The sequence below is a fragment of the Carassius auratus genome, chromosome 22 (assembly GCF_003368295.1).
Source record: "Carassius auratus strain Wakin chromosome 22, ASM336829v1, whole genome shotgun sequence".
Lineage (NCBI taxonomy): Eukaryota > Metazoa > Chordata > Actinopteri > Cypriniformes > Cyprinidae > Carassius > Carassius auratus.
Genome location: NC_039264.1, coordinates 25076642 through 25090372, shown reverse-complemented (window position 1 = coordinate 25090372; position 13731 = coordinate 25076642). Strand labels below are relative to the sequence as shown.

The 13731-nt window shown below is 36.9% G+C and overlaps 2 protein-coding genes across 6 annotated transcripts in view; one reads left to right on the top strand and one right to left on the bottom strand.

Moving 5' to 3' along the window:
* The window catches only part of LOC113040142 (epidermal growth factor receptor substrate 15-like 1), a 40841-nt gene extending 27219 nt beyond the window's left edge, over positions 1 to 13622 (bottom strand). For all 5 annotated transcript variants that reach the window (XM_026198421.1, XM_026198419.1, XM_026198420.1 and 2 more), the window contains exons 1-13: positions 13575 to 13622; positions 5452 to 5493; positions 5236 to 5325; positions 5106 to 5153; positions 4940 to 5035; positions 4794 to 4859; positions 4542 to 4667; positions 4380 to 4439; positions 2724 to 2966; positions 2480 to 2637; positions 2235 to 2391; positions 819 to 881; positions 287 to 372 (exon numbers count right to left, since the gene is read on the bottom strand). In XM_026198421.1, the coding sequence (XP_026054206.1) occupies positions 287 to 372; positions 819 to 881; positions 2235 to 2391; positions 2480 to 2637; positions 2724 to 2966; positions 4380 to 4439; positions 4542 to 4667; positions 4794 to 4859; positions 4940 to 5035; positions 5106 to 5153; positions 5236 to 5325; positions 5452 to 5493; positions 13575 to 13601 (1262 nt within the window). In that variant the 5' untranslated portion in view covers positions 13602 to 13622. The remainder of the gene's footprint in view (positions 1 to 286; positions 373 to 818; positions 882 to 2234; positions 2392 to 2479; positions 2638 to 2723; positions 2967 to 4379; positions 4440 to 4541; positions 4668 to 4793; positions 4860 to 4939; positions 5036 to 5105; positions 5154 to 5235; positions 5326 to 5451; positions 5494 to 13574) is intronic.
* LOC113040141 (uncharacterized protein K02A2.6-like) lies at positions 6720 to 11391 on the top strand. Its single transcript, XM_026198418.1, has 2 exons — positions 6720 to 7105; positions 7718 to 11391. The coding sequence occupies exon 2, from the start codon at positions 7983 to 7985 to the stop codon at positions 11019 to 11021; it is 3039 nt and encodes a 1012-aa protein (XP_026054203.1). The 5' UTR covers positions 6720 to 7105; positions 7718 to 7982; the 3' UTR covers positions 11022 to 11391.
* Positions 13623 to 13731: the final 109 nt, after the last annotated feature.

Below are 13731 nucleotides of genomic sequence, written 5' to 3'. Positions count from 1 at the left end.
GGAGAGGGTGACTTATGAGGACATAACCCACGTCCCCATTTTTCAAAACGCTTATAAATCATACAGATTTAGGTTTTTTTTGAGAAAGTAAAAATGCACAAAGTTTCCTGTGAGGGTTTGGGTTAGTTGTAGGGCCATAGAATATACAGTGTGTACAGTATAAAACCATTACGCCTATGGGATGTCCCCACTTTTCACAAAAACAAACATGTATATGTGTATGATTATTAAATGTATTAAATAACAGGACAATAAGATTGAATGTTTTGGCAGTGTCCTGCATTACCTCTGCAGGTGAGCGATCTCTTGGCTTATATCGTCCAGTTCTTTAATCCCGCTGAACTCGCCCGAACCCACGGAGCTGGAGCTGTCCTGTATGAGAGGTGCAGCACATGAAGTCAGTCCTGCTGCATGTGAAGCACACAGACGCACAGCACCACACAAACAGAAGGGTAGAGGACAGCAAGCAGAGAGCGGCTCGTCTCCCGCCGCTGACGTTCAAAACATGGGGAAGTCAAGACACAGCGCAGGATCTCGCACAAATGCTTTTCAACTCAACGTCTCGGCTAACAGACCATCGAAAGCATTTGTTCAGGCGTTTCCGAACATTACCTACCCAGAACTTGAACAATATTGCCTGATTTTAGCCAGTGGTAACGGCATTAAACATCAGCAGCATTGAAATGTGGATGGAAAGGAACAGAAGATTGTTTGGTAAGTGTGTGGTGCTTGTGATAAGATGTTAGCGGCTCTGTGAATGATGACAGATTCATCTGCTGGAGGTCTAGGGTTTGGAGAAATAGAAAGGGATTGTTTACCCGGCGCATCTCGCTCAGTGCAGCCATGTCAGAGCCCACCGGTGTCATATATCCTGACAGACTCTGAGAGAGAGAGAGAAAAACACTTCAAATGAGGGACAATTATACTGCTACACAATGCATTATGCAACGCTACTAAAGCAAGCCTAGATCTGTATAGGAAGTATAATAGTTTAATAATAATAAAGTAAGTAGCAATTTATGAATTCTTTATTAAGTGATACTGTATCAGCTCAGGTTTCTGTGTATTCATTTATGGTACTGAAGATAATGCAGGGGGTTAAATCTAAAAAAAAAAAAAAAAAAAAAAAACTGTCAAAAACATATTTTCTCTCCAAAATTAAAAAAAAATATGCAATAGCATTTTGCAAAAGGAATGCGAAACCTATTTTTATCATTAACGTGAGTATTTCGGACTGAAATAAATAAATATTATTAAAATAGTAAAGCATTTATTAACATATTAATATTCATATATTTATTTACATTATGCTCATTTTAATGTCTTTTTTGTTTTGTTTTCATTTAAAAATTATTTTTAAATAGTATCTGTACAAGATAACTTTTTTCATTTTTGTATTAAACTCGTGAGATTTCATTATCGGAATTAAACCAATTTTCAATTTAAATGTAATCCAAAATGATATAATATAAAATAAATAAAAATTCAACAACATAATGTATTGATCTGGGGGTAAAAATGACCAGGACAGTGTTAGTATAGTATTGAGTACAGTTATAATATAATTTTCACAACTTTTAGTAAATTTTTATTTCCTGTAGGTTTAGGTTGGGTTTTATGATTTTGTTTGTTTTTTATTTTTGTATGTATGATAGTATTTTATTTAGTTTAGTATTAGTATTTTTTTTTGTATTTGAACCTAACCCAAGGCAAAAATTCAAGTTATCATTGAAGTTTTTTTATTTTTATCTAATATATAATCTATAATTTATATTTCATTATATTACTGCTTTTTTTTTATGTTTTTGACATTTTTTTTATATGTATTTATAGTTTATATTCATTGTAATTTTAGTTTTAGTAATTCTATTACATCACATTAAACTAAGAAATATTGCATCTATTATATATTAATATATATATATTAATATATATATATATATATATATAATTTGTATTTTATATTATTGTGTTTTATAGTCTTTTTTTAGATTTTAACCTAACCCAAGACAAAGTTTCAAATTATCGTTCAAGTTTAAGTGTTTAAAATCACATATTTATATTTAATTAATATTACTGACATTTCTTTAAAATCATTTTGCAAATCCTGCTTATATATTTTTATCACAGCACACTTATTACATGGATCTTCTCTGGGACTGGACTTCCTCTGGGGTTCAATCCTACACCTTTTCACCCTTTCTGTCAGCCGCAGAACCCCAGGATGAACTTACAGGTCCCGGTGTGCCGCGTTCAGACGGTGGGATCATGTCTGGAGTCAGAGCTTGCGGAGGATCCATGCCTTTGCTGACTTTCAGCTGAATGAGATGCATGGCTAAGGAGAACTGCTCGCGTGTGAGTCTGCCCATTTGCCTGGTGTCCGCCAGAGCCCTGACAAAGACAGCAGAGGAAGTGATGAGTGTGCCAGTCACAACAGGAAGAGTGTAGAAAAACAAAAGTGATGAATGAAAGCAGGTACCATATGTGTGCCAAGAGGTTCTGAGAAAGGCCGGACTGAATGAAGATTTCTTTCACTTCTTGGCCGCTGACGAAGCCATCAAGATCAGTGTCTGTTTTGAGGAAGATCTCATCATAGCGCCCTCTGTCTGTGACTGGTACAACCCAGTTTACTGAATGCTGAAGATTTAAAGAGTTAAAAACATCAGATCCTCTTCAAATCTTCTGTACAACATGAACATGAGGATGCACCAATAAAAGTGTACCTGTGAGGATTTAATGGTGTGTTTTGGGGACAAACTCCCGGCGCTGTTCAGGGAATTCATGCTGCCGTGAGAGGGGGTGGAGCGCAGGCTGTCTTTAGGTGGCGGCGGGCTGCCTGGTAACACTGGCACCATGCTGGACAAGGACCCTGAGGACTTCTTTCTTTTGGATGGAGGAATGAGAGAGGAGGGCAGGACTGAGGGCACAGGCTCCTTCTCCAGAGCACGGTACACCAGATGCATAGCCTGGACAAAAGAAGAAATTAAGATGTTTTAAAGCTGTAACATTTATATTTAATATTTATTTTATTACATATATTTATGCTTCTATTATATTTATATTTACAAATGTATTATATTTTATAACATTGTTTATATAAACGTGTGTATATATATATATTTAGATATACTGTGTTTATTTTTTTATATTGTTTATATATACTATATGCGTGTGTATGTGTGTATAAATATGTATATATATGTATATATATATATATATATATATATATATATATATATATGAAGATGCACCAATAATATATATATATATATATATATATATATATATATATATATATATATATATATATATATATATATATATATATATATATATATGTATATTATATGTATTATATGTATTTTATTTAATAAAACTTATTTATATCATATTATAATACTATATGTATAATATATTTCTTATGTTTTATATATATATATATATATATATATAATATATATATATATATATATATATATATATATATATATATATATACACAATTTTATTTTATTAAATTACTTTATATTATATTTATATTTACAATATATTTTTATAACATTGTGTATATATATATATATATATATATATATATATATATATATATATATATATATATATATAATTTTATATTTATTAATGTTATTTTATTAAATTAATTTATATTATAATATTTATATTTACAATATATTTATATATATATATATATATATATATATATATATATATATATATATATATATATATTTATTTATTGCAATATATACATATTTGATTATATATATATATAATTATTATAATTATATATTATAATTATAAGCATCAATCACGTCAGGTATAATCGAAAATGGGGCAAAAAGGTGGGAGCTGGTTGCTGAAACCACGCCCACCTAGCACGATGGCGGTGACAGCAACAGCAATCCACCTGTCACTCAAGTGCCCACGCCCTTAATTATGCAAACTTTTATGGCTTAATATAATTTAAACGGATGAGTTAAAAAATAATTCTGCTGTAAAGTTGGGCATTTTAACATGGAGAGTCTATAGGATTGACTCCCGTTTGGAGCCAGCCTCAAGCGGCCAGTCGATGAATTGAAGATTTAGTCACTTCCTTGTTTGGTTGCTGCCTGTTGTGTGTGTGTGTGTGTGTGTATTTCTTCTGGTTCATCCATCATAATGAAATTTGAAGGTGAAGAGGATCGCATTGTATTGTGGGATATAGAATGCCACAATTATACTGCATATTTTGCCATCTTTTAGCAGGCATTTCACAAACACAAAAACAATTTGCAAACTGCACGCAATAATCTAAAATCATAGTATATAGCAAGATTTTATGAGTGTGATTTTATTATATATTACAAAAAATAATGACTCACCACTGCGAACTCATCTTTGTCCAAGTGTCCGTCTTTGTCTATGTCACTCAAATCCCACACCTGTTCAGACGGAGTCATTTAATAATGCTCTACTATTAGTATAACTGTTAGAAATAGAAATATCATCTTTATTTTAAATCTCTTCATCTATTGACATTTTACCTTTCCAAGCACATCCACAGGAAGTTTGGAGTTTATGAGTACTGGTCTGACCTTCTCACCGGACAGTAATCCATTCACCGGGGCAAGACTTTCAAAAATGCCATCGAATTTGCTCTTCTCTTCGGGCTAAAAAAGAAAAATAAACATAAGGATAAAGAATAAAACAGAAGATAAGCATAAATATTCGTTCGATATTTTGTCATGCGCCGTTACACTGAGAAGCTCATGGGATAAACCATGGAAATATCTTACCCGCACCGCCCAGTGGCTCTCATTGGTTGATGTAACAGAGCTCAGTGATGGGCTACTGTGGTCCTTCTAGAACAGAGACGAGGAAGCTGTGAGCTCAAGCTGCCTGGAAACTATGATATCAGCTCTCAGCACTGTCTGACACTTACGAATTTTGGAGGGGGAACGGGGAGCTTTAGACCGGAAACGCTGATGTCGTGTCCACTCTGCGCACAGGCCACGAGACGCAGAGCGACGTAGAATCCCTGAAAACGAACCACGAGGGATTCAAGTCAGCGTCCAATTTGATGCTCCTATAAACTCTGATAGCTTTACCTGTTTATCCAAGAAGCCTTTGCCATCCGGATCAGCTAAATCCCAGATCTGAAGAGAGACAAGCAGGTCATCATTACCGAATTACGAATTTCTGAGCATCGTTTCGCAACCGGTTTTAGCCAACACTAACCTTTCCTAAAGTGATGTCAGGCAGGCCTGATTTCTTCAAAAACAAGGCAGCCTCTGTAGGTCCAACCCTCCCCGTGTTTCCCGGGTCCACCTTCAAAAAACACGCAGAGAGTGAGGGAAACATGGCTTTTTGTTCCAAAAAAGACTGATATGTTCGAAAAACAGATTCGGTCTAGACACGTTACATGTGGTTTTGTTAACAGAATGAAGGCCTTACTTGTCTGTAAAAGTTCTCATATACCGGGTTCCCGCTTGACAGCTAACAGAGGGAGGACAAGAAAGAGAAATATTACTAATTAATGTTAATTGAAATAAGGCTGAAATGACATGAAATATAAATATCAGATAGAAAAACATTAACTAAATATGTTTTTTTTTATTCTGGTAGTTTTTTTCCAAGGCAAGATTTCTAGTATTTGTTCATTTTTATTAGGGATGCACCGAATGTTCGGCAACCGAAATTATTCGGCCGAAAATAGCCAAAAAAAGCACTTTCGGTGTTCGGCCGAATAAGTAAAAAGGCCGAATAAATTTTGCCGAACAATGACGTTTTTAATGACGCAATCAAATCAAATGTTCTGGATTTGGGAAAGCCGCTAGGTGATGGAGACTGTCAGGTGATGCACAGCGCAGGAGATGAAAACAGCTCAGAGAGTAACGGGCTCGTACTACAGATGAGCCGCGCACAGTCTCGTTGTCTGACATGTTCGATGAGATCCTCCAAGAGAATAACCCATTTGCAAGACAGAGGACAAGCTCGACTGCTCAACAGTTAGATGGGCAGTGTTGTGCCTGAACGCGTTCATTGAACGATAGTTCATGAACTCGTTCATATTTTGGGCGAACGTGAACTGAACGTGCTGTATTACTGCCTGCGACCGTTACTGTCAACTCGTTCATTCTGGTGTCTGTGAACGGCACGCTCTCTCAGGTTAACTTCGTTCAATAGGGTGCCAGATTTCTATAGAGCCTTCCTGGCAAAAGCCCGGCTAAAACACACCGTAAACGGGTCTTAATATGTAGCGAAAAAACACCCAATCTGGCAACACCAGCCACCAGTGGCGCACAGTCGTCCGCCGCATGCGCGACGCGTCATCAAAAAAAAAAAAAAAAAAAAAAGGCGACAGCAGCATGTAGCAAGAAGGTGTATGATCATTTAAAATATTTTTTTAAGATGTTTATGACAATGTCAGTGAGAATGGGAGACAAAGCATTAAAGCAACAATGGGGGAATGCTCTCCCCTCAATCCTAATGTAAACCCTGGTTGGATAAGGATTCAAAATTGGATATTATATGAAGATGAAATCTGAGCATAGCTTCATTGTTAAAACTGATAAAATAATTGCTGTCTGTGATTCTATATGGGCTGTGGCAATAATTGTGAAAAATAATAGCTTGCAGCAACATATGGAAAAAAAGAACTATGAACTAGTTCATTTTTGGAACTGTAGTATCCTGGAGTAACCACTAGGTGTCATCTGTATATCTAAGTTGTTGGGTTCTATCGTGGCACGAAGGGGGTGGAAGAAGAGGTGCCAGGTGGAAGCAGTGTTTGATGTATGTTGCTGTAACTGCTGCAAACAGAAAGTAAAGTATTAACTTCAACTCAATACATGTGGTGGTGATTTATATGGACGATATCACATTTTGGCGACGAGGATGAAGCGGAAAGCTTGTGTTGACAACAGATTGAAATTGTGAAAAGGAGCAGAGTGCGGATAACTGTGTTGAGGGGGAGAAGAAGTTTGATTAACTATGGCTACAGGAACTATTGGCTCACTAGCAGCATTTGATGCAAAAGTTCAAACATGGGAAGAGTATTCGGAAATAGTGGAGCAATTTTTCGTGGCTAATGGAATCGAAGATGAGGGTAAGCAAAGAGCTATTCTCATAAGTGTTGTGGGACCACAAACGTACAGTGTGATGCGAAATCTTCTGAGCCCAACGAAACCAAGTGAAAAGACTTATCAGCAACTGATAACGATGTTAAAAAATCATTTCAATCCTAAGCCAAGTGAGATTGTACAGAGATTTAAATTTGATTCAAGAACGAAGAAGCCGACAGAGACTGTGACAGAGTATGTAGCTGAGTTGCGTTGTTTAGAGTTAGAGTGAGTTGCGTTGTTTGCGAAGATTATAATTACGGAGCAACTTTAGATCAAATGCTGAGGGATCGTCTTGTTTGTGGCATAGATGATGATCGGATTCAGAGACGGTTGCTTTCAGAAGCAAATCTGACATTTGAGACTGCTTTTAAAATTGCAGTAGCTACTGAAGCCGCAAGCAAAAATGTGCTCGATTTACAAAATAAATCCGGGGTACAGGCATGTAACAGCATCATGTTTAAAGAAAGGAAACCGGATCACTGGAAAAGAGGGGAATCTGGTGAACAAAAAGAAAGTAGAGAGTGTCACAGATGCTGCGGAAAAAACCACAAAGCTAACGAATGTAGATTTAAGAAGGATAAATGTTATGTGTGCAGGAAAATTGGACATATCGCCAGAGCCTGTCGCAACAAAAGCCAACAGAGTGGACACGCGACAACGGAAAAAGGGGGAAAAGGTGTGCGTCCGTATCGGGCATTCAATGTAAGTGAAAATAATGAGAGTGATGAATCTGAAGAAACATTCACTTTGGCATGTGTAAAAACTGATGCATTGAAGAAAGTGAAACCCATCAATGCGGAGTTGCATGTTAATGGCAGACTGGTAAACTTTGAGATTGATACAGGGTGTAGTGTCAGTCTTATGAATGAGGGAATGTACAAGGATATCTGGAAACATTCAGAAGCTCCCAAACTGAGACGTACAAAAATCAAGTTGAGAACTTATACAGGAGAGCAAGTAGAGATAGTGGGTGTGGCTGATGTACAAGTAAAATACCAGCAGCAGGAAAAGAAAATGCCACTTGTCATAGTGAAAGGAACAGGACCATGCTTACTAGGCAGAGCCTGGCTTGAAGAAATTCAACTGCCATGGAGTGAGATAAAGCTGATACAGTCAGAGGTGATGACATTACAACAGGTGCTATCCAAGCATGAGGAAGTATTCAAAGAGGAGCTTGGGACATTAAGGGGTACTGCTGCTATTCTTCACGTGCCGACTGATGCCACACCACGGTTCTTTAGACCTAGATCTGTGCCTTATGCCCTGCAAACAAAGGTGGAGGAAGAGATTAATCGACTGCTACGGGACAAGATCATATCACCTGTTAAATATTCAGAGTGGGCAGCTCCTGTTGTTCCTATCTTGAAATCAGATGGCAGTATAAGATTATGCGGTGACTACAAACTCACAGTCAATAGAGTGTCAACATTGGAACAGTATCCAATACCTAGGGTGGAAGATCTTTTTGCTCTATTGGATGGAGGAAAGCAGTTCACAAAATTGGACATGAGTCATGCATACCAACAAATTATCATGGATGAAAGCTCCAAGAAATACTTGACAGTGAATACACAGAAAGGGTTATTCACATATAATCGTTTACCCTTTGGAGTGGCTTCAGCTCCTGCTATCTTTCAGAGAACAATGGAGGGATTGTTGCAAGGTATTCCTGGATTAGTTGTTTATCTGGATGATATATTGGTGACGGGCGTAAACCAAGAAAGTCACTTGAAGACACTGGATGAAGTGCTGTCGAGACTGGAAGAAGCTGGTTTGCGACTGAAAAGAGTAAAATGTGTGTTCCTGGCAGATGAGGTGGAATATTTAGGCCACAGAGTAGATGCACAGGGTCTACATCCTTTGGGAAGTAAAGTGAAAGCCATTGAAGAAGCACCAGAACCAAGGAATGTCACAGAGCTTAAAGCATACCTGGGACTGCTTAACTATTATAACAAGTTCCTGCCAAATCTGGCAACGCTGCTGGCCCCCCTACATCTGCTGCTGAGAAAAGATGTTCAGTGGATGTGGAAAAAGCAACAGCAAGAAGCTTTTATAAAATCTAAAGCTCTACTAAAATCAGCAGAGGTGCTAGCTCATTATTCATCAGATTCAGAACTAACTTTGGCTTGTGATGCTTCACCCTATGGGGTTGGTGCAGTGCTCTCGCAGCGTATAAAAGGAGAAAGGGTGGAGAAACCTCTTGGGTTCATGTCTCGGACATTAACGCCAGCGGAGAAACGTTATTCACAACTGGACAAAGAAGGCTTGGCTGTGATTTTTGGCATCCATAGATTCCACAAGTATTTGTATGGTCGTGCATTTACAATTTGCACTGATCATAAGCCTTTGATCCATTTGTTTAATGAAACAAAAGCAGTTCCTCAAATGGGTTCACCCAGAGTGCAAAGGTGGGCTGTGATGTTACAAGCATATCAGTATAACATTGTTTACAAGCCAGGAAAGTACCACCAAAATGCTGATGCGCTGAGTAGACTTCCAGTGCCAGGTGAGGGAGAACCTGATGACACTAATGATCAAGTGCTGATGATGGATTTAATGGACGGTTCGCCTGTGAGTGCAGCACAGGTTCGGAAGTGGACATCACACGACATAACACTCGCAATGGTACATGAGTACCTCTTAAAGGGTTGGCCTGAGAAAGTAGAGCCACATGTGTTACCGTACCATCACAGGAGAGATGCTCTCAGTGTAAAAGATGGATGTGTGATTTGGGGAGCGAGAATCGTCATACCATCGCAGGGTAGAGGGGCTGTGTTGAAACAGTTACATCAGACTCATTCCGGCATGTCCAGAATGAAAGGATTGGCCCGATCATACATGTGGTGGCCTGGAATGGACCAGGATGTAGAGAGAGTGGTTCAGAAATGTGAGGTGTGTCAAAGTTTCAGAAAGGCACCTGCTCAAGCTCCTTTGCACCCGTGGGAGTGGCCAGGCTCACCCTGGGAAAGACTTCATGTAGACTACGCAGGGCCCTTTTTAGGAAGAATGTTCCTAATTCTGGTAGATTCTCATTCTAAGTGGATGGAAGTTTATCCTGTGATGCAGGCCACTTCCCAAATTACAATTGAAAAATTGAGAATGTGTTTCAGTACACATGGATTACCTAAAATGTTAGTATCAGACAATGGAACATGTTTTACCAGTAATGAGTTTGAAACTTTCATGGAGAGAAATGGTATTCAACATGTAACTTCAGCTCCGTATCATCCTTCTTCAAACGGCCTAGCGGAACGTGCTGTTCAAACTTTCAAGGAGGGGATGAAAAAGATGAAAGGTGACACTGTGGAGACAAGAGTAGCAAGATTCTTATTTAATTATAGAATCACTCCCCATGCAACAACTGGGTTATCACCTGCTCAAATGTTAATGTCACGGAAGTTGAGATCCGCATTTGACTTACTTATTCCTGATGTGAAGTTCAAAGTTTTGAAAAAACAGCAGAAACAAAAAGAAGGCCATGATAACAGTTGCAAACTTCGAAGTTTTGAAGTTGGAGATTCAGTGTACGTGAGGAACTATGCTGGTGGACCTAAATGGATTCCTGCAGTGGTGGAAGGTTGTACAGGACCTCTTTCATATAAGACTGCTCTGGGGCATGGACAAACAGTGAAAAGACATGTGGATCAAATAAGAAATCGTAGTACAGATGAGATGCTGGAGATTATACTACCCGCAGAGAGTGAACAGGATGGTGACACTTCTGCATTGCCTTGTGCGGATGTTGTCAAAACACCTGCAGATCAGGAGATGTCTGCCCTTGAGAAAGAACAATCACTAGAATTGGCTGTTGTAGAAAAAGAAATTAACCAACCTACGAATCTGAGAAGGTCTGCAAGAGAGAGACGATCTCCAGCTTACTTGAAAGACTATGTTACATAAGTCAAGTCAGTAAAAGACAATCAATGCAATCTAACTGGTAGTTGTTAACGTGTTTGTAAAAAAAAAAAAAAAAAAAAAAGATTGTGATTGTTATACAGTGTTATATTTGTAAATAATGTTATTAGTATTTAGTTGGTGATATTGGTGGTAATAGTATTGAAAAAAAAAATAATAATAACAATTGATAGCTTAAGGAGGAGGGGATGTAGTATCCTGGAGTAACCACTAGGTGTCATCTGTATATCTAAGTTGTTGGGTTCTATCGTGGCACGAAGGGGGTGGAAGAAGAGGTGCCAGGTGGAAGCAGTGTTTGATGTATGTTGCTGTAACTGCTGCAAACAGAAAGTAAAGTATTAACTTCAACTCAATACATGTGGTGGTGATTTATATGGACGATATCACAGGAACTTAGTGAACTTAGTTCAAAATGTTGTAGTTTGAACTATGAACTGAACTAGTTCATTTTAAAATTTGTGAATTGAACTTTGAACTAGTTCATGTAGAAAGTGAACTTTCTCAACACTGTAGATGGGTATCTCTGAGAAGTCCCCATCCCCAGGAGCAATAACCCTCTCGAATTTTGGAAGACAAATCAAGGCCGCTTTCCTGACCTGGCGCAGATGGCACGCAGGTAGGCTCCTTGTATGGGAAATTAATTTAAGATTTTAATTTATATTTTGGATTATGGTAACACTTTATAAGTAGTTTCTATTTTTAACATTAACTAACAATGAAAAACCCTTATTAAAAGCATTTATTAATCTTAATGTTAACATTTACTAATACAGTATTAAAATTAAGTATCACATTTGTAATTTCTGAATTAAAAAGTATCAAAAGTGGTAGGCCTATTTGTTAAAATTGTTAATGCACTTATACTAACATGAACTAAATATTTTTTATTATCTTACATTAACGAAGATTAATAAATACCATAACAAATGTATTGCTCATTGTTAGTTAATGCAATAATGTTAACAAACATTGTAAAGTGTTACTACCTATATTTTATATGTATTTTGTGAAAATTCTGAACTATTTTCAGTGTAGTAAAATAGTAGGCCTACACTGGGTTTCAACCATTTCATTATCTTGAAGACATTGTTCATTTTGAAATGAGCAACTGTCAGAAAACTGCAATAAAATTTTCAACTATTCTGCAGGTACTTGTCTGCTCCATGCACACGCACCAACAGTGAGATACTGTTTAGTGCTGCATCTCATGTCCATACCTGCAAACTCAGAAGGACTGAAAAAGGTGACAGATTGGCAAAATAAATGGAAAAAATGCAAAACACCGCGTTCGGTATTCGGCCTTCGGCCTTCGGCCAAGCATTTCATTATTATTCGGCTTCGGCTTCGGCCAAGAATTTCATTTCGGTGCATCCCTAATTTTTATATTTAAAAATGACTTAAATAACTAAAAATGAATAAACCCACATTTAAATCAAAATGTTTTAAACCTAGATTTAAAAAAAAAAAAAACAGAATTATTAAACAGATTATATACTGTTTTATTTTATTTTTATTTTTTTGGAATACTAAAATCACTAGCACTAAATTGAAATAAAAATACATTTAAGATCAATATATAAACAATAAAAAAAATTAAATACAGGTCAAAAGAAAACTGAAAACAAGCGTGAAAGCTAATTAAAATATGAGTGACTATTATAGTAATATATAAATAATGCTAAAATGATACCAACAATGCAATTATTTTTATAGATATTCTAATGTGTTGTGCACACAACTCTATATGGAACTAATACGACAAAGCTAATTTTTTAAATAACTAGAATTAAAACAACTGAAAATATAGTACTAAATTATTATAAAGATACTACAATATCACTTAAAAATGCAATATAAATAAAAGTAAATAGTTATAAATAAATCTGAAAAGCAATATAATATAAACATTTACTTAATAAGTGTTTTATTATTATCGTTATTCTAATGTGTACTACATATCCCTATAGTCAACATACAATTGAATCCAATAGGAGTTCATAGAGTGAGATTACAGATAGCGGTTCAGCAGCCGTTATCATCACATACAGCGAGAGAGCTCATATCTATACTACAACGCTGTTTATTGCTACTTTTATTACTGTACTATGAAAAAAAATCGGAAATTATGAGTTTATATGTGAAGCGCCCAGACTGTTAGTATTTAGTGCTTGTGATGATCTGATACATTGCGGCTAGCTAGTTACATTAGTCCAACTCCGTTTACTCTATTTATCATTCATATAAATGGTCCTTGTCTTTATATGTTCTTGCTAGTGAATGTTCATTGTGAATTTCATTGAAACCTACATTGTTTTGTCTCGTGTTTTAAGACAGACATGCGATATAAAGCGAGCTAATCGATTAGCAATCTGAGCCCGGTTAACGAGGCCCGGGACATTTTCGCTTTTAATGTCGAGAAAACGACACAGTCGCGCAAGTAACGGGATCGATTCATGTGTAATTCTTAAATTAATTTCGACATGCCGGTGTTTTCCCTCTCTATCCCCTTAAAAATGTGTGCTTTTCGCCTGCTATTACCTGAGTGAGGGTCGCGAGGGCTGCCATCTTTTCCCTGTTGCTGCGGAAACGGCGGGTGAAGGAATGGGGGGGGGGGGGGTCATCCGTTCACACAGACACGACAATAATAATAATAATAATATATACATATTTTCTTATTGTTGTTTTTGTTGTTGTT

Excerpts from the sequence above, each read along its gene's own strand:
- LOC113040141 (XM_026198418.1), top strand. The coding sequence starts at position 7,983 with ATGAATGAGGGAATGTACAAGGATATCTGGAAACATTCAGAAGCTCCC.